Source organism: Meles meles, chromosome 13 (assembly GCF_922984935.1).
Source record: "Meles meles chromosome 13, mMelMel3.1 paternal haplotype, whole genome shotgun sequence".
NCBI lineage: Eukaryota > Metazoa > Chordata > Mammalia > Carnivora > Mustelidae > Meles > Meles meles.
Genome location: NC_060078.1, coordinates 82,114,381 through 82,138,537, shown reverse-complemented (window position 1 = coordinate 82,138,537; position 24,157 = coordinate 82,114,381). Strand labels below are relative to the sequence as shown.

At 43.6% G+C, this 24,157-nt stretch overlaps 1 protein-coding gene across 1 annotated transcript in view; it reads left to right on the top strand.

Moving 5' to 3' along the window:
- Nucleotides 1-3,968: 3,968 nt before the first annotated feature.
- The window catches only part of ADAM12 (ADAM metallopeptidase domain 12), a 346,383-nt gene continuing 326,194 nt past the window's right edge, over nucleotides 3,969-24,157 (top strand). Inside the window, exon 1 of the mRNA XM_046027701.1 lies at nucleotides 3,969-4,415. Within this exon, the coding sequence (XP_045883657.1) occupies nucleotides 4,328-4,415 (88 nt within the window). The 5' untranslated portion in view covers nucleotides 3,969-4,327. The remainder of the gene's footprint in view (nucleotides 4,416-24,157) is intronic.

Below are 24,157 nucleotides of genomic sequence, written 5' to 3'. Positions count from 1 at the left end.
GCTTCCAAGATGGCTCACTCCCATGGCTGATGGCGACAGACCTCCACGTCCCACCTCCGCCCGCCCCCATTAGACTGCTGGGGCATCCTCAGGGCAGCTGGTTTTCTTCAAAGTGAGTGACCCGAGTCACTCCTGCCTTTCGTGATTTAGTCTCAGAGCTCACTCACGGTGACTTTGGCCATATTTTATTCATTAGAATGAGCCTCCCAGCCCACACGAAAAGAGAAGGAGATTAAGCTTTATTTCTTGAATGAAGGAGGATCTTCAAATATTTGGTCATTCTTGTAAGTTCATGTTTGTTTTTGGGATTCCCAGTTTGCCTTTTTCTGAGTACTGCCTGTTTATTCAGCCTGCCCCAGTGACGGTGGGAAAGGACAGGCAAGTAGAGCCAGTGGGGTTATCTCTGTGACTGGCATTCTGCCTGTGGGGTGGCTCTCTGTTCCTCCTGGGTATTGTCAGTTCCTTGGGACACTTAAGAATGGGCTTTCTTGAGTCATGAGTTCCCCATCACAGTAGGTATACAAGGAGATATGGGGTGGTCAGTTGATAGGGAGCCACAGGTGAGTGCAGATGGGGTTGAAGGGAGATGGTCTAAATGATCTTCATGTCCCTTCTGATCCGGAGCACCCATGAGCCCCTGATTCCCCCAAAGTATTCTTCTTTTTTGGGTGGCCTTGAAGTAAGTACTGAGAAACCTCATGAAGTGAGGCACGGATTCTGAAAGTGAGATCTTTGAAAAGAAAACAGAATCCGTGTTATCAAGGACTGAGCGGGTCATGAGTTTCAAGCCTCCCAAGAGATGGAATTAAAAAGATTTCCAAGAATCTTCATCGTGGGGTGGGCGATTGTGTTTGTTGACTTTTGCAGCGAGACTTAGGAACAGTGCTTGGATAGAGAAAAGCTGTTCCATGAGCCTGTGTCTGAAGCTCCATCAAGGGTCGAGCTGCAGGGAGGCTGACCCATTCCAGAAGTCAGGAGCAGCTACCTGTAAAATCCCAACTTAGGAAAATCTGCCTCCATTTCTCATCATCTTGTCCTCAAAGTGACTCGATGGAAATGTGAGCTGGGCTGAGAGTAAGTGCCCTGCTCATGAATGCCCAGGCTGTTCTGCAAAAATAGCCCACAGGAAATGGTATCGCAAAGGTCAATTCTTCTGGAAAGGAAGGGACAACAAGCCATCTATCTGAAATTTTAATGAGCAGATCCTGACCTCTGACCCCATACCATGACCTAACAATCCAGTATTGAATGCAACGTCGGCTTCCATTTCCTGTGCACGAGGAGGCAGAGCTCCCGTCCAAAGGCCAACCATCTGCCGGATGGAAGATTGTCTCTGCCTGGCCGGCTGTTACGGTTGAGCATGAAGTCTTTATGGACGGAGTGTCAGTCCTGACTCCTTGCTTCACAGAGATGGGGAATTAAATGGTTGAGACACCACGGCTGTGGCTAGGATTTTCTTTCCTGCCTTATTTTTCCCCTCCTGCATTGGCTGTTTTCTTTCATTCAGTCAAAAACAAACCAAGGACAGTCTTGGGGTACATTTAATCCTTTGGAAAGAACCTTGCAGCTTTCAGGTGAAAAAACAAACAACGAAACTGGACTTCCACAGTCAAAAGTAACAGCTGAACACAGAAGACCAAAAAGAAATGGATCATCAGAAGAGAAAGTAGGGAAAGCCCCAGCCCAGTGTGTGGCACGTATGAGCTCCATTATGAGTAAAAATTCGCTTAGTCAGAGAGATTCAAGAGGCCAGCAGCTAGACTCATCTCCAAACTAGTCTGTCCCACTGAGTTCAAAGGAAACAATTTTTTAATTCCCCTGCACAGCGTTGCTGAACGTTCTGGGAACCAAAGTATCAGAACCACTTGAGTACTTGTTAAGACTTCCCAGACCTTCCTAATAATAATGTCCGGTGCAAATACCAGGGGATTTGAATTCTTAACAAATGGTTGGGACTCCCGTGGGTTGGGGGCGGGGCACTGTATTAGCTTATTTAATGGTCTCTGCCATCTGGGAGGTTTGTCTTTTACTTTCACTTAACAGATGCTGAACCTGAAGCTTAGAAGTCAAGAGTTAAAGACACAGGCCACGTTTGCTAAGATCTGGTGTGGGCTCTGACCTACTCCTCTGCCCTGTGACCATGGGGAAGCCTCTTAACCTTTATTTAGTTTTTTTAAAGATTTTATTTATTTATTTGACAGACAGAGATCACAAGTAGGCAGAGAGGCAGGCAGAGAGAGAGAGAAGAAGAAGCAGGCTGCCTACGGAGCAGACAGCCCGATGTGGGGCTCCATCCCAGGACTCTGGGATCATGACCTGAGCCAAAGGCAGAGGCTTTAACCCACTGAGCCACCGAGGGGCCCCGCCTCTTAACCTTTAGACACTGGTTTCCTCATCTGTGTATTCAGGATTTTAGATGGAAATAATGCACTGGCTACATTACTTTAGCACAATACTGCGATCTTGTGAAGTCCCGTAGTAAATTATGTGGTAGGTAACTAGCAACCCGGTGATTATTAAGCAGGTGCAGTAACCAATCACCCTGTTCAATAGACCTGATTTACCAGTTTGTCCTACAAGACAGCAAAGACTTTGAAGGCAAAAGGCATTTCTCTTTCCTTTGGTTTCCCAAGGCCCTAACACAGCATTGCTAATTGTTAATTGAGGGAATGAATGAACGAACGGAGAAAGGCCATGCAAGGGGTAAGGGGTACACAGGGCCGGATTTTAACTGGGGCTCACACCCAGACCTTGTTTCCGGATGAAATGTTGGGGTGCTCTGGCCCAGAGAAGGTGGGGCCTTTGGCCAGTGCCTCTGGCTTTCAGGGTTTTGTTTTGTTTTGTTTTTAAACGCCTGTACTTCTGTGAGAGGGTTGTCGTAGTTCTTGAGAAGTTTGTAAAACCCCGGGAGGGGGTGGGAGATAGAAAAGGTACTTTCCCCGACGTAGCAAAAGACGGTAAGGGGAGTTTCCTCAAACACTGGCTAACTGACCGGTGGAATGCGGGCTGTGTCAGGAATTGGTGAGAAGTCACAGGACAGAATTCTGTGTTGGTGGGTGTTGGCCACCGTCCTTAATATACCCCGCTCCTTCAGTGACCGTAGCTGCGTCGCTGTCGATCCCACGGTCTTGGAGAGGGCGACAAGTCCTGTTATCGAAACGGACAGCATGGCTCTGCCAGGCTCTCCGGCGGGAAGGGCGGAGGCCACCAAGAACTAGGACTCAACTAAGGCAAGGCCCGCGGAGTCTCCAGCCACAGGCGGGGAAGGGCGCCTGGGAACCTGCATTTCCAACAGACGCACTCAGATGCTTCTCAGGACCGGGAAAGCTGGGGAAACGACGTGGTGCACCCTCTCCTGGGTCCCATGCCTTATGTGCATAGGGAAGGAAACGCGAGCCAACCTAGCAACGTACACCCCAAAGCAGCACATCAAACACGTCCTGCCCAGACAGCGTCGCGTGCCTGCGAGCCCAGGATTCTCTCTCAGGCCCCAGGTGTCCGCGTGGCGGCGGAGGGCACAGGCCCGGGGACGCGCGCCCGGGCGCTGGACCGCCTTTCAGACCTGCTACCCGCGTTGCGCGGGCTCCCGGCGAGCCGGGGAGCGAGCAGCCCAGTCATCATTCCCAGCCTCAGCCTGGAAAGCTGGACCGTGCAGCCGCGTGTGCTCTTGGCAGCCGGACGCCCAGGGCCCCGCGGCCACATCATCTCGGGGCGGGGATGTGTGCGCTCCGGGCGCCCGCGCCGCCACCGAGCCACGTCTGTGCCGCCGGGGCGCGCGGCCCACGAGGCGCCCGGCACCGAGCCGCCCCCCCTCACCCCTACCCCCCCTCACGCCACCACCCCCGGGAGTGGGCGAGCGCCGGCTCTGGGCGGGACCCTGGCGGGGGCCCCCCGAGCGGTCTCTAGGACCCGCGGGACGCCGCCGGCGGGAGGGGGTGCGGGGGAGACGATAATTTGTTCCGTGGTAATGAGAACGGCGACTGCTGGCCGTGGGTCCATTTCACAGGCCTGCCTTCGCTCACTAACGGTCTCCCGCGTCCCCGGGCCAACCCGGACACTTCGCTCTTCCACTGCAACGGTCAAGGCTGGCTCGTGCCAGCGCCGCGCGCGCGCGCACACGCACACACCGGGGGAAAACTTTTTCGAAAAAATGAAAGCCTAGACTCGCTCCTCGGCGGCGCGGGCGCTGCGCGAGGGCTCCGGGGCTGACTCCCCGCGGCAGGAAGTCCCTCGGGTAGCGCCGCCCGCCCCCCGCTCGGCGCCCGCGTGGGATGGTGCAGCGCTCGCCGCCCGGCCCCGAGAGCTGCTGCACCGAAGGCCGGCGACCATGGCAGCGCGCCCGCCGCCCGCGCCCCCCGCCCGCGCCCTCCTGCTCGCCCTGGCCGGGGCTCTGCTGTCGCCCCCCGCGGCCCGAGGTAAGTCACCGAGCCCCCGCAGCTCCCCCGCCGGACCCTGGCCCTCCTCTCCCGCCCGCCGCCCGGGGCCGTCCGCGGGCTGGGGGTCGTCCCCCGGGGGCACCTCGCGCCGCACGGGGAAGTGGGGGGGGGACGCCGAGCGGCGGGGCGGCGCGCGGGGGCGCATCTAGGGGAGCCCCTCCTCCCTAAGGTGCTAATTCCCCGGGGGGTGGGGAGGAGAGGAGGAAACGCTTGGCTCGGGGCCGGGCCGCAAGACGCCGGCGTAGCCCAGACGGCACAGCCTCGGGTCCCCTTCCCTTTCGGGTGTCCTTCCCCAAGGTGTCCAAGTCTTGACAGTTACACGTGTGCGTCGGGTCCTCTACCTGACACCCTCCTTAGCGAATCCACTGCCCACTTCCCCAGTCCTGGGTCAGCCCTCCATGAAGTTTCCTTTCCACCCCGCCTCCCCCACGGACTTGAAGGAGGCCGCGTAACCACACAGGTGAGCCATCCGCTCCTGCACAGGTGCGCTGCTGCGTTCCCCAGCGGTCTCCATTTTTTGAAAAATTGACTCTTCACTTACTTCTTTAGTTTTCTTCCCCACTTCCCCCCCCCCCCCCATTCCGGATCGCTCCCTCGTTGTGTGTGGCGGCCAGGCTTGAGCAGAATTTTTCCGCCTCCCGCCACTTCGTAGTTTCTCGGCTATAAATAATCCTTAAATCAACCTGTGTAAAGTGACAACTTATTTCGAAGTTAAACTGAAATGTAGGTATTATAGCTGCTTTATGGATCTAGATTTCCTTGAGTCGCATCCGCTTCAAATTGGGCACCTGTGGGGCTTTTGGTTTTTGCATAATGAGGACTCACCCAGCAGGTGCCTTTTTAAAAATTCAGAAGTTTCCCCGGGACGCCGTCAACGCGGTCTTTCTGCCGCTAGAGGCGCTCTCCGCCTACCAATGAATGGCTTGCCTTGGCCTCCAGCTCTAGATTTCTATGGTTCTCTGTAACAGGCATTTAGTTTTCAACAACTGGCCTCAATCATGAGCCGTTACCACTTTATGGTACGTTTTATTTTGCAATTGCCACTGCTACCCTCCACCCCACCACGTCTACTGTAATGTGGCTAAAACCCAGCTCTCGTTAAAATCCACACAGTAATGAAGACCAATTGGGGAATTAATGATTAAATAAAAGCATTGCACAAAGCAATGAAAAACAATGGGGAAGCCAAGAAAGAATATTGCTGACTGTTGAAAGGCCTGCGTTGATAGCAGTCAAAAAAATAGTAGTCAAAAGTGTTTTTGAAAGACTTTTGTACAAATTGGTCTTTTTGAATGTTTATTGAGAAGGAACTTTTTAAAACTCAAACAATCTCAAAGTGTACCTGAGGTGGTCCTTAACTTGGTATATGCTCTATACGCATAGAAGTCCATTGAGCATGGAGAATATTAATTCTTTGTTTTAGAAGAAAACATTTAGTAAATCAAGTTAATGGAAATTATTCTCGGAGTAGGAGACTTTTGGTGGAGAGAGATTTTCCTACATGTAGATCTGACTCCAACAGAAAACCAGTTAGACCCAAACATTTTGTTTGGGGATAGGTTGTGATATCCCAGCATTCACTGCTTGTCTATCTTTGGATTCTCAGTATCAATTCTTAAATCAATCAGTGCCCCAAATCATAGCATTGAGGTTGCTTAAAAATCCAAGCGTATAATAAAACGTGTCTTTGTGTTGGCAAGAGAAAAGGAGGAATCAGTACTTGTTGAAGGCAGAGTATATCCTAGGGTTTTCTCCCTGTTTTTTTACCCCTCTGACTCAAAACGGTTGCCTACTTGGTACCTAACAGGTCCGAAACAGCACCCTAGACACCAACCCCTCTATTCTTCAATCCCTTCCTCCTCTAGTCTTCCCAATTCAGTAATAACACCCTCTGTCTCTCCAGATGTCTCATGCTGACACATAGAAAGTCATCCCTTTCTCTCTAAACACCACCAACCTCCAAGATGTATTCCCATCCTAGCCCTCCTTTTTTATTTATTTTTCTCTCTTCCGTAGAAGCTTGATATCCCTGCTAGAGTAGCCTCTTAACCGGCCCGCTGGCTCTCCCTCCTGCCCCTGCACACTGTATTCTTCCCAATACTACAGCCAAAGTCATCATTTTCAATCACGAGTTGGATCATGCTGGTTTCCTGTTTAAAACTCTCCAGTGGCTTTCTACGGCTCTTAGAAAAGAAAATTCAAACCTCTGGATAACTTAATCCCTGTTTTCTTCTATGATCTCCTTTCTTACCATTCCCCCACTTGCTCATTCTACTTCAGCCACACTGGCCTCTCTTCTCTCCAACTTTCCAGTATAGTGTTGCCATAATTTTTAAAAAACAAAATTCAATGTTTACACTATAAAGACTTTGCAAATATTGTTCACAGTCGAGCCACACATTGTTCTATGATTCCATTTCATACTTCTTGCAACTTTTTGTTTTTCCTAGAGTTAATAATTGCCTTTTTTTTAAGGGCCTCCCCCCCACCCCCTTTATTTCCTGTGTACCAATCTCTACCTTCCAGACTTTCTGGGAGAACTATTAAATTCCTTTCATATGATCAAACACATCAGGTAATCTATCCATTATTTATTTGTATTTAGTGTTCTCTCTCCTAGAGCCCATTATCCTTTTGTTCCAATATAAACTACTTACTTTTTAGGATACAGTAATAGCTGTGGTCTCAAGACTACCCTTATTATTAAGATACTTGCAATTCATTTTGCATCCTTCCTCTCTGGGATCACCTGTTTTCTGAGCACTGTAACTTTCTCTTTCTTTCTTTAGTTCCTTATTTTTGTGGAGCACATCTCTAATAACTTCCTGAGGAAGGGTGTGTGGGAGGTAAAACCACTTGATAGCTTGCTAGGAATATTCAGCAGCAAATAACAGAAAACCTGACTACAGAATTTTTTTTTTCCTGTATCTTTATATGACCTGCAGTTGTGAAGTATGTCATGTAGTAGCTGGTGTAGTGGGTCCATGAGACCATCAAGGACCCAGGCTTTTACTTTTGTTTGTAACTGGTATCTTTACATGTTGATGTTTGCCTTTATGTTTCTGTCCCCTGGTCTCATGACAGCTGCTCTACCTTTTAGCTTTGTATCTGAATTCTAGGCAGTAATAGGGCAGAAGAGGTGAAGAGCAGAGCCAGCCAAATCTCTTTTAGGAGGAAACTATGATTACTTCCAGAAACCTTTGTAGCAGATTTTCTGTTAATCAGCCTGAGACACGGGGCCACTGCTAACTGCATGGGAAAATAGAAAAGTACATATTTTTAGCTGTGCACATTGGTATTTTAAACAAAACAGATTCTGTAAGAGAGGTCAGAATGTGTGCCTGCCAGACATTGCGTAAAAATCTGGGTATATGATCCATGCTTGACTGCTAGTTTGTTTAGGTATAAAATCCCAAGGCAGAAGTCCCATTTCCTCAGGGTCTGTGTGCCCCTTGCTGCTTGAGAACTGGATAGCACTCTGACAGTCCTTTAAATGTAGACTATTTTTCCCCCACGGAAGCTATTATCTTATTTTTACCCCTAGTATTTTTACATGTCATGATGATTCACTTTAAGTTCTTATCAGTTATCATGGTGAGAACTCTATGGCCCTTTCAGTTTGAAAATTCATGCTGTGGAATTCTAGTCCATTTTCTTGTACTATTTCTTCAGTTATTTCTTCCTTCCTGTTTTTTATCATGCTTTCTATGGAACTGCTATCAACTGGATGTCTGTCCCACTCTCCTGGAGACATTCTCTAACCTCCTTATTTATTTCTCATCTCTGCATTTTTGTTCTATTTTCTGGGAGATTTTAGTTTCATTTTCCAACCTTGCTGTTGAGTTATTCATTTCTACCAGATAGTTAACTTCCAGATGTTTTCTGTTCTACAAATGTTCCCTTTCTTTTCTTTTTTCTTTTTGTACTGTTCTGTTGTTTTTAATTCTTTTGTGTAAAAAATGTAAGATATCAATGAACTCTTAGAGTATATTAATATTTACTTTTTGAGCATTTTTTTTTTCACTTCATGCTCATCATTAGCCCTGAGATTCTTCCCCACCCCCATTTGTTATAATCTCTGAATTTCTTCAGATGTCTGAATTTTGGTTGTTTATGTTTAATAATGAGACACTAAGAGGCAGATTGAAAGGTCTGTGTGCTTCCAAAGCACCACTCTGTTGCAGGGACCTTCACAATCACTGACCGTATCCTCTTTCTTAGGCTAATCCGTTTTCCCAGAGAAGAACCATGCATCCTCTTGCTGAGGAGATTGAAGCCTGACGAGATGGTCTGTGAGCTGAGCAAAGGGGAAAAGGGTTATAGTGGATGTCTCACTCTGAAGTGTGCTTTGCTTTTTGTTTGCTTGTTTGTTTTGTTTTAATTCATCCTTTTGTTTTTAATTTGGCACCTTGCTTCCCCTCCCTCCCTCAGCTATGCCTGATGTCCTTGAGCGCAGAACTTCTCTGCTTCAGTGTCTCCAGAAAATACATCTCCTCCTCTGTCAGAGAGGAAGGGGCCATCGCCTCACCACGGTGTCTTTGCAAGGGATCCAGGGCTCCTAACTTCTTCTTGGACAATATTTCAACTCAGCCTATATTAGCAGTCAGAGGTGCTCATGTCTCCTGTTCCCAAGCACTTTCATGTTCTGCTCATCTGTCTCCCCTTCTCTATAGCTTCCCTCCTCTCCAAGCAGCAGGGTTCTAGCCCTTTCTTCTCCACTAAGTAAGGAACCACTCATCTATCCTCCTCCATCTTGGAAAGCTTTGTTGTTCTCCCTTACCTGTTATCTTCCCTCCAATGTATTGTTTTAAAAATTATTGTTATTATTCCTGTTGTGGGGTTTCAGGAGGGAGTGCAGGTAAACACCTGTGGGTCTGCCGTGTCCATTCAGAAGTCAGCCTGTGCTTCTGGGCTTACCACTCTACATAGAGACACGCTTTCTTTCTCTTCATTGTCATTTGGCTCTTTTTGTTCCTTCCTTGTGGAAACAAAAGTTACATCAATTTTTAGATGTTTTAAAACTTTCTTTTAAAATCTACAAATGCCAGAAGTCAATATACCTAATTAGATAGATGTTGGAGCTGTGGAAACTGTGAAGTTTTTTTTTAAGAGCAACGCAGCTGTATCATATAAAGACGCTAACCATCTTTCTTCCTGGTATAGATGATGCCTTAATGAACTCACTACAAGTGCAAAAAATTTTTTTGTTGTTGTTGTTTTGTTTTGTGTTCCAAGAGCCTTTTTAAGCTGAACTGTTCCTGCGGTATCTATGATTTATAAAGACAGGTGTGAGAAACATTTTCATATGTTTCTTGTATACCAAATGGCCAGCCCCATAGCCCTTTGGCTGTGTACCCACTGAGATCTGTATTAAACAACTCTGCGGTATGTACAATTCTTTAATTATCAGCTCCCTGGGATTGAGTAAGTGAAGTTGATATGATCTAGACAGAATGTTTCAAGAAATAGTTTCTATGCATTTCAAGTAGCTGTTTCTTTATGTGTCTGTTTAGTATTTTATTAAACCCAAAGTGTTTATACCAGCACAGACTTACTTAAAAAGGCATTTACTGCATGCGTTGGTGCCAGGGGCAGTTCTAAGCTCTTTGCTCCCATCATCTCGTGAGAGTCTTTCAACGGGTCCTGCTATTACCCTTGATCTACAGAGGAGGAAACCACGGTGGCAGATGGTGAGTATCTGCTAAGTTGCCGATGTAGGGCAGTGTCGGGGCTGTCTCATGATGGAGACTAGGTCTTAACCTAGCCTTGGGGAACATTTTGTAGTCCACGTGCTCTGCACTCTGTCTTTGCCGTAATTTATGACATCGAGAGCAATGAGGTTATAATTGAGCTTAGTTTTAAGCAGAATGGCAGTGCAGTTCAAATATGCTTAATTTGCCAATTGAAATGTGCCCATTGAAAGTCATGCTGTCTGACGGGCTGCCATTTCAGTCTTTGTACTTCTTCCAGCTCATTTTTCCTTCACCATCCTTGTGTGTTAATGCCCAATATTCCTTGCCTCCAACTGACAGATAGGATGGAGAACCTGAATAATTCAGCATCATATTGACATTTTTTATCTTTCAAGATTTTATGTCCTCCCAAGTCTATATAAAGAGCTTAGCTTCTAGATGAGTGCTTAAAAAATTGGGCAGTCTCATCTGTTACCTATCTCTAATCAATATTCAATATTTTTTATATTTAAATATTATGTGAACAGTACCCTACTGTATACAATTGCCTTCTGCAACTTGCTGTTTTTAAATCAGTATTTTTAAAGGTTTGTTCATGTTGATATATGTGCTTTCTTCATTCCTTTTAATTGAATGAGCCAGGGGTGCCTGGGTGGCTCAGTGGGTTAAAGCCTTTGCCTTTGGCTCAGGTCATGATCCCAGGGTCCTGGGATCAAGCCCCGCATTGGGCTCTCTGCTTAGCAGGGAGCCTGCTTCTTCCTCTCTCTCTGCCTACTTCTCTGCCTACTTGTGATCTCTGTCTGTCAAATAAATAAATAAATCTTTAAAAAATAATAATAATTGAATGAGCCATACACTATGCATTCCTATTGATAAATGTGTTTTCCCCAACTTCTGCTACTGCAGTGGAGCAGGGATACTTCCACTTGTCTCCTTAATGCTGGCGCGAGTTCTAGAGAATCTATTACAAATGAATTGGGCAGTATGCGCAATTTTCCACGTTTACGTGTTTTGCTCCATTAGTTTCTAAATTGGTTGTACCAATTGACATGCCTACTTGTTAGAAAGTTCTCGTTACCTGTCTTTTTGCAAATACTTGGCAATTTCGGACTTTTAAATGTTGCCAAGCTGGATGTGAACTATTTCATTATTTTTATTGTCAATTTCCTGATTGCTAGAGACTCTGACTCTTTTTATGTGTCCATATTGTTTTCTGTGTTTCTTCTTTGAGTTATTTAGTCTTATCATTTGCTCACTTTTCTAGGTCTGGTTGAATATTTTTCTCTTTCCTAAGCTCCAGTAGAGATTTAAAAATAATTTCTTCTAGGGGCACCTGAGTGGCTCAATCAGTTAAGTGCCAGACTCTTGATTTCAGCTCAGGTCTCAATCTCGGTTGGGAGTTCAAGCCCCACATTGGGTTCCATGCTGGGTATGGAGCCTACTTAAAATAATAATAATAATAATTATTATTATTATTAATTTTAAATTTTAAATTTTCAGTGTTCACTTTTAGTATAACTGGACTTTATTTTTTTATTTGTCATATGAAGTCAGCATCTATTTTTTTCACATATAGATAGGATAACTAATCATCTGGGTTAAAATTTGTTGACTCCTTTCTCCTTTCTGATAAATACCAAGTATAGACAGATGTGCTTCTGGGTTCCTTGTTCTGTTGGACATTTATTTATCCTATCTCCAGCATCCTCCTGTGTTCAGGTTTCTATAAACTTTGTAATCAGCCCTAAGTGTTTAGATCGGTTGGCATATAGTGGTGTAGAGGGCAGACACTGAGTCAGCTTGTGAGTGTTTACATATCAGTTCTGCCACCCAGTTAACTGATATGCGACCTTGGGAAGGTGGTCAATATCCTATGTTGTCAAGAATTTCCCAGTTTTAGCACTTAGAATCCCATGTTGCAGGAAACCCTTGGTACTGGGCAAACCATGAAGACTGATCATTCTAAACCTTGCACAAATTGTGCAAGTTTTTCCCCCAGTTTCTCCTTCCTTGAAATGGTGACAATAATAGTCTCTGCTCCCACAGGGGTGCAGGGAGGAGTAAATGAGATAATACATGGAAAGTGTTGGACAGCTCTTGCTAAATGCTCAAAGAACATTAATTTCCCCTCTTACTCTTCCGACTCTAAAGTTCTCTGGACTATTCTTGAAATATTAATATTTCATATGAACTTTAGAATAATCTTGATAATTTCTACAAGATACCCTATGGGGACTTACAGATTAATTTGAGGGAGAATTGACTAACTCACGACATCGAAGCTTTGCTTCATGAATATGGGCATATTTTTTAATAAGATTTTTATTTATTTATTTGTCAGAGAGAGAAAGAGAGAGCACATGAACACAAGCAGGGGGAGTAGCAGCCAGAGGGAGAAGCAGACTCCCTGAGTAAGGAGCCTAATACAGGACTTGATCCCAGGACCCTGGGATTGTGACCTGAGCCGAAGGCAGATGCTTAACCAATTGAGCCACCCAGGCATCCCTGGTCACTTCCTTATTCATTGTTTTAATGTTATTCAATAAATTTTAAATGATTTTCTCCTTAAAGCTCTTGCACATCTCTGTAAGATATATTTTTAGGTACCCTAGGTACCTAACAGATTTGTTATTCTGAATGTTATCATTGTTTTTATTTTTAGGTTTTCACTTTTTAGTATGGAAAATTTAAAACACACAAATGTAGACAGACTGGTAATGAACACACGTATCTATTTCTCAGCTTCTACAAATACGAGCTTATGGCTCTTCTTGTTTTATTTGTGGAATTATGTCTTTTTTAAAAAAGGTTGTCATAGATGTTTTCTGTTCAGTGTAAATAAATATTACTGATTTTTGTGCTTTGTTTTTGAATTCAGTAAATTTGCTTGATTTTTATTCTGATAGTTTGTAAACTGATTTCATAGAAATTCTAAAAGAATTACCACCAGAAAATAATAGTAAATTCTGTTTTTTTTTCTTTACAGTTCTTATTCATTCTATCCCTCTTATTTTTCTCCTTTCATTGGTTAGCCCCTCCATTACAGTGATAAACAAAAATGGTGACTCCAAGTGTCCCTGGGTTTTTTTCCCGCAACTTCAGTGAGAATAACTAGCTTTTCACAATTATAATGTTCATTGTAAAATTTTCTTAGATATGTTTTATCATGTTAAGAACATTTCCCTATACTACTGGCTTGCTAAAATGTTTTCCTTTTAACATATATAAATGGTTGTTTAATTTTTTTTAGCTTTTCCTAAACATTTTTGGATAGATCACTTTTTCATGCGTTGTTGCTTTCCTCCTCTTTCTTCTGTTATTAGTGTAATGCATTGCATTAATAGATTTTATATTGTTAAACCATCCTTGAATGGCTAGGATAAATCCTCCATGATTTGGATGCATTTTTAAAATATAATGTTGAATTCCACTTATTAATATTTTATTTATACTTTAGCCACTCTAGGGCAATGCTCATGACCAATTTTAGACTCTAATTTTCCTTTCTCTAAATGTCTGTTTTATTTTCATTTCAAAGCTCTACTGTTAGCCTCAGAAAGGGAGTTATGGTACTGCTTCTTTGTTGATTCTAGGACAGCTGTAGGTATACAAGGTGATTTTTTGCTTAATAGATATTGGCACTTAGGGGCGCCTGGGTGGCTCAGTGGGTTAAAGCCTCTGCCTTTCGCTCAGGTCATGATCCCAGGGTCCTGGGATCGAGCCCCGCATCGGGCTCTCTGCTTGGCGGGGAGCCTGCTTCCTCCTCTCTCTCTCTCTGCCTGCCTCTCTCCCTACTTGTGATCTCTATCTGTCAAATAAATAAATAAAATCTTTAAAAAAAAAAATAGATATTGGCACTTCATACCAGGTTGTGGTGCTTTTTCATGAGAAATTTGAGAGTTGACTTCGTCTTTTGTAAATCTCTTTTATTTTGTTTTCCATTTCATGAAATCCTCGTCCTTTTCTTCTACTTTCTTGGAGTTTATACTGTTCTGTTTCTTACTTCTGTTGCAAGCTTAGCTCTTCCACCTTCAGCCATCCTCTACTGTTATAGTCACAAAGGGTGAAAGCACCCCCTCTGATTACTCCTTTCACTATTGCACACATTTTGCTTCCAGTTTTGTGTTATCATTCCATCCAAAATAGTCTGTAATTTGTATTATGGGGTTTTGTTTTTGTTTGTGTTTTTTTTTTTTGAAGATTTTATTTATTTATTTGGAGTGAGAGCTCATGCAAGCATGAGTGAGGGGTGGGAGGAGAAGCAGAGGGAGAAGCAGACTCTCTGCTGAGCAGGGAGCCTGACATGGGGCTATATCCCAGGATCCTGGGATCATGACCTGAGCCAAAGGCAGATGCTTAACCTTCTGAACCATCCAGGTTCCCCTGTGTCTGTTTTTTATTACTACATTATTTAGATATATGTTTTGATTGGTCTGTGTGTATTTTGCATTCCAAATGCTTGGGGAAGGGTAGTTCCTTTGCTATTGGTATCTGATTTTATTGCACTTATGTCAGAAAAAGTCATCTGTGTCCTATTTACTCTCATCCATTTGAGGTTTTCTTTATGAGCTCATGTATGGTTAATTTTTGTAAAAATTACATATGTGTTTGAAAATAATGTATTGGGTATAGGGTTCTAGATATGTCAATTAGGTTAGCTTATTAGCCGATGTCACATCATATTATGATAAATAGTTTTTGTTCAGTATTTCGGTTTCTAAGAGAGGTTTTAAGAATTTGGGACGCCTGGGTGGCTCAGTTGGTTAAGCAGCTGCCTTCGGCTCAGGTCATGATCCCAGCGTCCTGGGATCGAGTCCCACATTGGGCTCCGTGCTCCGCGGGGAGCCTGCTTCTCTCTCTGTCTCTGCCTGCCACTCTGTCTGCCTGTGCTCACTCTCACTCTCTCTCTGATAAATAAATAAAAAAATCTTAAAAAAAAAAAAAAGAATTTAATGGAGTCATGGGTTTTCCATTTCTCCTTGTAATTCTGTTAATTTTTGCATTATGCATTTTGAGTTAGTTGGTTGCATCCATTCAACTGTGTACAGCCTCAGATTTGTCTAAGATAAATTGCTATATACCACATTATGTACTACAAAATTCTTATATCCATTTTCTTTTGGCTAAAGTTTTTCTGGTGTATTTTTTCCTGTCTCTTTACTTAAAAATTTTTCATGTTATATTTTACAAGTGTCCATCATAAAGAAAATATTTCTGGATTTTTAAAACTGTGTAATTGCTGCCTATTAACCAACTAATTTTACCCATTTACATTTATTGTGACTTTTGAAAATTTGAACTCTATATATTATTGATATTTTTAGATACTTTTCTGTTTCCTATTTTATTACTGAGGGGTTATTTACACCTACTTCTGTCCAATTCTATTAATTTGGAGGTTATATATTCCATTTCCATAGTTTTAGTAGTATTGCTAAATTTTTAACATTTGCACCTCAGGCACCAAAGCGTAAAAGTGGTCAGTAACTCTGGCCTCCTCTCAAACTGTAATACAGGCTAAGAATGCTTAATGCCTTTCATCTCTTCTCCCACTGACTGTTGTTATCTAGCATTTTATTCTATCACTTTGAAACACATTATCAAAAAATGTCATGAGGCATAGTAGGCTTTTTTTTTTAAAGATTTTATTTATTCATTTGACAAAGAAAGAGAGAAAAGAGAGGCAGGCAGCAAGTGAATAGATTCCCTGCTGAGCATGGAGCCTGATGAGGGACTTGATCCCAGAACCCTGGGGTTGTGACCTGAGTGGAAGGCAGATGCTTAACTGATGAGCCACATGGGAGCCCCTGTTTTTGTTTATTATAGTCCTGGATTATTTGGATTGGTCCAGTGTAACCAGTTCCTCTCTTCCATCATGGTTTCTTACAAACTACTTCTGCTTCCTGGATTTAGTTTGCTTCTTTTCAAAGTGGTCTTTCATTGAAGATCTATAAGTAACAAATCTATGAGTAATAGATCTCTGCATTTGCCTGAAAATGTTTGTTTTCCCCTTTTCATAAATGTTATGTTACCTGTGTATAAAATTCCAGCTTGAAGGTTATTGTCGCCTAGCAGATATTATATATTGTATCCTGGTCTCTGCTATTACTGTTGAGGAGCCTTTAGTTTAACAATGATTCCTTTGCACTAAACCTGCCTTTTTCTCTGGTTGCTCTTAAGTTTGTTGTTTGTTTGTTATGTGGTTCTCAAGTTTTTATCATGTTTTTTGATATGGATTTATTTTTAATTTGTGTATTTCTTCTCTTGACATATATCTTGACTCCAATTATTAAAAACTCTCCATCATCCTCTTTTCAGTTACTGTCTTGTCTTTATTTTCTCTATTACCTTCTTTGGACTTTTATTATATGTAACAAGACTTTATCATTTAGTCATACTGCTTTTAATTTCTCTTTGTTTCTATCACTCTGCTTTATACTCTGGGTCGTATCTCTAGGCCTAAAGCTCATTGCCTAGTTCTCTTCCAAGAAATGTCATATTGCTGTTTAAACTGTCTGTGGACTTACTCTGCCTTTCCAATGTCTTTTACTTTTCATTTATAGGAGCTTTATCTTTTTTCTTTTTTAAACCTGCCAGATCATTTACAAATAATGTTTTTTATTATCTTTCATTAAGGTTTCTATGTCTTCAAAACTTTGGAGAGATGGAGGATAGAGAATGAATATATATACACACATATATATGTATATGTATTATATACACACACACATATGTATGCATATATATGTATACCTCTTAGTTTATTCTATTATTTTTATTTCTTAGGATGCTGAATCTATATAGTCATGAGTTATCTCTTCTTGCGATTTTGAATTGTGAACTCATTTTCAGTTTTTCCCATCTACTACAACTGCTTCTATGGGGAGTCTTATGCACCTGGGATTATGAAAGGTCTAGTGGAGGAATTCATTTACTTGTGATGGGCGTTTCAAGGATTTCACTCAGTTGAGCTGTTTTTATGTTAATTTCTCATTTTGGGAATTATGTGCCATATTATTATTGTAATTTTGGTGTCTACACCCATGTGATGAAGGCTTGAGGTTTTGATTTCTCCTGGGAGACCCCCTAACACTTATGAGCTCTCTGGGTATACATGCCACTTTGTAGTTTTCCTGGAGCATTTGGTAGAGTTTTTCTAGCCCTTTGAACTTGGATCCAGCAGGGGTCCTGGCTCTAGTTCCCCATCTCCTATGGTAACCAGCAAACTGCCCATCGTTAAACTGACAGTTCCTCTACTGCAGCCCCGAACCTGCTGGGTCTCTATGGCGTTGATGGCATCGGCAGGGTGTGAATGCACTGGCTCTGAATTCTTTCTTTAGTTTATGGGTCCTGGTCATTTCCTTTCCTTTCTTTCTAGTTTAGTTATGTATATACTATAAAACCCCCACATTTTATTTAGCATTTTTATGTGCTTGTCTTGAGAAAGTTTTCTCTCTGAATCAACTCAGTCCACCATGTTTTCAGAACAGGGAGTCCCCAACACTGGGTTATCTTAGTCAACAAGTTTATTTGCCTACAGCAATCTCATATTTGTGCCAGGAACTGGGGATATGATGGTGAGAAAAACAGACACAGCTGCTCACCTCCTGGCACGTAGAGTGAGTAGACCCTACAGATGTACAAAAAAATGAGTTGAACCCACCTGGCACCCTGGTTCTCAGTTTCCAAAACGCCAACGCTTGGTCAGAAAAGCGAGTCAGCTGCTTTTCTGCGGGCATGTTCGTCTTTGCCTTGGCAGCTGCAGGGGTGAGATGTGCTAATGATGGGGCCAAGCTGAGCTTTGGGGGTGAAGCCGTCAGCTGTTCCCATCTTCCTCTGGCTGAGGCAGAATGTGAACAGCTGGGAAACAAGGCCGGAATATGCTCCCAGAAGTTGCTTTTCTGAGAGCAGAGGTGTCAACAGAATTCCATTCTTGTGAGCCTTCCAGGACGTATATTGAATTTGTTCCATACTTTCAAGTTCTAATATAGAGAGCAGATTGTATAATGGGGCAAACCCGTAACTGAAACACTCATCTGTGTATCTTTGTAACTCTTGGAATGAATAACACGATCTCATACAGAGTGATTTCTCTACTGATTTATCTCAAAAAATCAGACGCCTGATTTGTCACTGAAATGTGGATTTAGTGTACTCAATGCGTGGAGTCTTACTTCCAGTTTCTTAGTAGGGAAAGTCTGTTCCTTAGAGCATAGTTTACTCAGCTGGAGTAGGTGGGTCCCCCGGAAGCTTCCGGTCCCAGTTCTGCGTGGTTCAGCATCTCTCCTCTTTCTTCGTATCTCTGCTCGCCCTGAGAAAGTGCTTTCAACCTTCTCTCTTACTCAGCGTAGCTGAGGGGCCCCGGTGTTGATGACAGAGTTTCAGTAGGAAAATGATTTCAAAGGAGTGGCAGAAGGGACCAGGTAGGAAAGAATTTGAAAGGCCAACTCTAGACAATTCTTTTAAAGCATGAACAAAACCCTAACAGAGGCTTCTGCTTCTCTTATGGGCACACATGACATTACATAAGGAGGGCTCTTTAACTCCTCTCTCCTGACGTCACCTCCCCGTGCAGTTAGAGAGCGGAGGGAGCTGTGTGTTCCCGTACTGTGGTGATGACATTGAGGGGCGCCGGGGGCATGCTAGAACTCGGACGCGGACTGAGAAGGCCTGGCTTGGACTCTTTACAGCTTTGTGGCCTGAGGAAACTGCTGAATCTTTCTGAACCTCGGTTTCCTTAGTTGTCAAAGAAGAATTAAGGATACAGGGGTGCCTGGATGACTCAGTTAGGTGTTCAACTCTTGATTCTGACTCTGATCTTGATCTCAGGATTGTGAGTTCAAGTCCTATGTTGGGCTCCATGCTGGGCATGGAGCCTACTTAATTTTTTTTTCTTAATTAAAAAAAGAGAGAGAAAAGAAGCCCACAACCTACCTCACTGGGATGCTGTGAGCACTGAAGTAGGGGCATGTTGGGCAGAGGGTTTTGTAATTTGAGTTCTTCCTTCTGGTTGGGGGGCACACAGTAGGTACCACTGTCAGTTCAAGGATGTAGGTTCTCAGAAGCCCAAAGTTCTCAGCTTCCATGAGCTGCCGTCCTTCCTGCTGCTGGAAGATGGGTGTGCAGGTCCTAGAGGTCAGCACAGGGGCAGCAGAGGTTTGGGAAAGTAGGATGGCTCTCTTTCTTTCCTCCAGCCTTAAATCTCATGTTTCACTCTTCATTTTTATTGGTCTCAGGCTGGAGTATCTCTTTGTTACCCAGGACCATTTGAGATTGTCCTAATAATGTCAGATGTATTTGGTTATAGCAAACAAACTGATTATTCATGTCCTTCTTCTCCACTTACGGGACATGCTGTGGGCTCTGCATAGGGCTGGAAAGAGTAGGAGTGATGGCCGAGACTCAGGCCAGGGGTGTGATTTTCCCAGCCTTCACCTTCCACTGGCTTGTTGAGAAAGGGGTTTGGGAGGAGGACGGAGAGTAGAATTACAAGGAAAGTAAAAGGTAAATTGCAAAATGCTTATCACTGTGCTGGATAGGTGTTTTTAGGATTTCAGAAGAAATAGGAATCTTTTACGTTTTGTGGATAGAACATACATTTAGCTCTTTCGTGCTAATTACCAATTAGAGTACGGTATTTCTGCAGTATAGCTATTTAAAGGCTCTGAATCCTTGTGTTTCTAGTCAGTAAAATTTGGAACATTCCAGACTCCAACAAAAATGTTCCACTCTAAGACTGAATGTGGGTGTTATTTTTCCCAATTTGTGGAAAAAAAGATAAGTAAATGGAAAGGTATTTTTTTCCCTCACTATCAAGATTGTTTATCTCCTGAATCTTAAATTACTGATTCTGGCTACCTTTTCCCTTGAGTTGCAAAGAAACAAATGAATTTTCAAAAAATAGCCATTTAGTCTTAGTTCAACACATTATGAGACCACACTCGACTCCTAGTTTTTACAGTCTTACCTGTGTGTCTGGACCACAGCTGTATTTCCTGAGGGTCCTTGCTCTTACTTTGAGGACAGAATGAAGGAATACCATAAAGGAGTGTTTGCTTTTGTAATGTGTGTCAGTGTTGATCCAAGAGCTTCCGTGCATCCTCAGTGCATGGGTCTCGGGAGGAGAAACTGTGACTGCTCTCTTTTCCTGATATGAAAGCCACAGTTAGGAAGTTCAATGTGTACAAGGTTACACAAGCAAGCACGTGGCACAGAAAGATTATGCCCAAGAGGTATGGTCCAAATAGGCAAATAGGCAGTAGAAATGGGCATTCTAGTACCAGTCATTGTGAAAACCCTGGCATGGAACCTACCATTCAGCGCATGCTGGACTCTACGCGAATCCTCTCCTTAAAACCTCACTACATCCTGGGAGGGGTATGCTCTAATTATTTCCATTTTACAGACAAACCACTGAGGCATAAGGTACTTGCAACTTGCTTCAGCTCCGTCTTATAGGAGGCTGAGCAACAACCAAACTAGAGGGTGGGTTTCACAGCCCACAGTGGCTCACCATGTGGGCACCTTGGAAGGAACCATGACTCCCAAGTGCCCTTCCAGATTTGGAACCTTTCACAGCTGTCTCATCTTGTGTTGATCTTGGGTATTGGGGTTTGAGGAAAGAGCAGCACATCTTTCCAGAAAGATGCTGGGTAGAATGATACTTGAGATGTTCACTGTATAGATCCTGGAACTTTCCCTGAGGTGGGTCCTTGACCCTCAGGGACTGACAGGAAAGAGAGGTCTAGGGACCCATTTTCAGGGGCCAATAGCCCTTTGGTTCTGCATTAAAGGGACATGTGTGGACTTAGCTAAAATAGGTTTTCTCTGCCAGGGAAATGGATGGTTTAATAATTATCTGTCCTCTGTTCTCTTTCACACATAAAATGTAGGACTTCCCCTAATCACTTTTGTCCGTGAGGGCTGTGGAAAATATTTAATTATGAATGCACATACACAATCGCATGTTATCAATTGCTGTGTACCAAGTGACCACAGCTCAGGGGTCTAAGGTAGCACAGCCCATGACCTCGCAGTTCCTGTGGGTCAGGAATGTGGACTCCGCCGGGCCCTCTTCTTCAGCTTCCGTCACGGGCCGTCATCAAGGTGACCCCTGGGCCACACGCCCATCTGAACTTTGCACTGGGAAAGGCTCTGCTTCCAAGCTCACCTGGTTACAGGCAGAATTTCGTTCCCTGAGAGCTGATGGCCCGAGGCTCTCCGTTCCTAGCGGGCCCTTGGCAGGAGGACTCCCTGCCTTCCCTGTCCAGCGTGGCGGCCAGCTTCAGCCAAGCAAGCAACAAGCTTAGATGACAGCGGACAGAGGCTGCTAGAAAGACTCAAGCCCCAGGTTTTGTAATCACCTCATGGAAGTGTTGCCGAGTTCTGTCGGTGAGAAGCAAGTGAGCAGGTCAGCCGCCTCTCCGGGGAGGAGATTGCACAGGGTTGGCAGTCCCGGGTGGCAGAGGTCGTCAGGAGCCATCTGAGCCGTCTGTCAACCGCCGTGTTCATTAGATACCGAGCTTCGTTAGCACCCGGGGTGGCTCAGACAGCTGGCAGCCGGCTGGCAGAGGTGCCAGAATTGGAAGCAGCGTCTTGTCAGGGAAGGCGGCTCTGTGTGGCTGCTGCTCTTTCCTTAACTGTCCATGTCCCTTTCAGGGCAGAGCTCTCCACCTCTGCGGGGTGGGGGGGGGGGGAGGAGGGGGGCTCCAGCTGAAATGTCACTTCTGCAGGGCAGGTGGGTCTCGGTCCTTGTCACCCCCCTGCTAAGTGAGCTCAAAGCGCCATCGCCCCTCCAAGGGCTCATCATGTTGGATCACTTGTTTGTCTTTGTGGTTGGTATTTAAGTGCCAGGATGACAGAGACCACATTCGTGTTGTTCGCCATGATCCCCCGTACTGAGCACACCATAGCTGCTCAGCGTGTCCTGACTCTGTGAGCCAACTGCCCTTCGCGCTGCTTTTCCGTTTCAGCCGACCTGGTTCTCAAAACCCTGCCCTCTACTTAAACTTGTTGTCGGTGTACAACCTCTCATGTAAATGCATCAGCATATTTGGAAATCTTCTTTAAAGAGACCATGTATCCTAATATTTGGTACAAAAAGGGTAGTTAATGTTTTTTTTAAATTATTTATTTATTAGAGAAAGAGTAGGGGGAGGGACAGAGGGACAGGGACAAGCAGACTCCGTGCTGACCACAGAGCTGGTCTGGAACTCGATCCCATGACCCCCAGACCATGACCTGAGCTGAAATCAAGAGTCTTTCGCTTCCCTGGCTGAGCCACCCAGGTGCCTGGTACTTTCTATCTTTAAGTGATCCAAAAGAAACATCCCGGGAAATATATGCAATTCTACTGGGGATATTATATTGATATTGGGTAGAAGATATGAGCTGATACTTTAGTAAGAAATCAGAAGAGGTCTCTACCAGCTTGTTCCCATGACTTCCCTGAGAAACAGCCGGGTGGACAGAAGGATATGAATACGTGGATGCTGCCTTGGGGTGGGTTTTTCTAGCCAGCACCTAGTGACCAGGTGAAGGTAAACTCAGATATATATTCACGTTTTTCTTTTCATTCTCTATTTATTCCATTTTAAACCTTTGAAGTGAAAATTCAACAGGGGGATAAAAATGACTCTGAAACAGAACTTAAGTGCAGCCAACTACAAAAAACATAAAACCTCCCATCAGGCTAATTTGCAATTCACAAATTTTACTTTGTTTCATATTGTTTCCTTCCGTTGACCTTGGTTATCCTTTTACTTATATCCACACTGGATGATTTCAGCAGTTTGGGTGAAAACCATTTTTATATACAACTGTTTGGGAACATCAAAGTTCACTGTTGATAAACTCACAGTGATTTTAAAGTACATTTCTTAAGGTTATGCCCTATTTATTTTTGTAATACATTTTTCTCTTGGTGGTTTACCATCAGTCCTTTGTAGAAATAGCCTAAAAACTAAGCCCAGGTCACGAAATATTGAAGTAGGTTATCAAAGGAATAGTGAAATCCATTTGGCTGAAGAGTTTTAAATAAATAAGAGCAGGGTGGCCTAATTAGGTTAGTCCTGGGAATATGGACAATTTAGATCCACAAGTGAACTGCCCATTCTTCTCCTGTGTGTGTGTGTGTGTGTGTGTGTGTGTGTGTAAAGAGAGAGTACTGGGTTTGATTTCCTAATATTAAGGATTTTAAGTCTGTGTTCAAGAGATATTGGTTTATAATATTTTTCTCATTATATTCCTGTCTGATTTGGGTATAAGGGTTATGTTGGCCTCATAATGAGGGTTAGGAAGATTTTCCTTCCCCCTGTATTTTGGGAAAGAATTAGTGTAGGATTGTTATTATTTGTCTCTTAAATGTCTGACAACATCCATCCATGTAGTCATCTGGCCGCTGAGAGGGGTGGGTGCGGGTGTGTGTTGGGAGGAGGGCACTGGTCATGAATTCAATTTTTTTAGCTGGTAGAGGGCCACACAGATATTTCTCATTCCTGTGTCAGTTTGGTCATTTGTGACTTCTAAAGAACATATCCATGTCATCTGAGTATAATTTATTGGTGTACAGTATTTCATAGTATTTTATTGTAATACCCTAATTCTCTATAATAATGTCCTTCTCTTTCATTCCAGAAATTGGTAAGTTGTGTGTTCCTTCACCTTGCTGAGGGTTTAACAGTTTTACCAATATTGCAAACAACATCAGTTTCAAAGACTTTCTCTTTTACCATCTATTTCCAGCCTTCTGCCTTTTTGTATTCCTTTCTATTTTGTCATTGGTTTTGCTCTTCCTCTAGCTTCTTGTGGTGACCCTTAGGCTATTGGCCCAGAACCTTTCTTCTTTTCCCACAGAACCATGTAGGAATAGAAATATCCCCAGAAGCACATCTTTAGCTGCATATTGCAAATTTTTAAGGACCGAGTTTGTATTATTGTTATATATATATATATATATATTTTTTTTTTTTAATTTCCCTGTCGTCTAATTCCTTGACCTATGGCTTATGTAGAAATGCATTGCTTAAT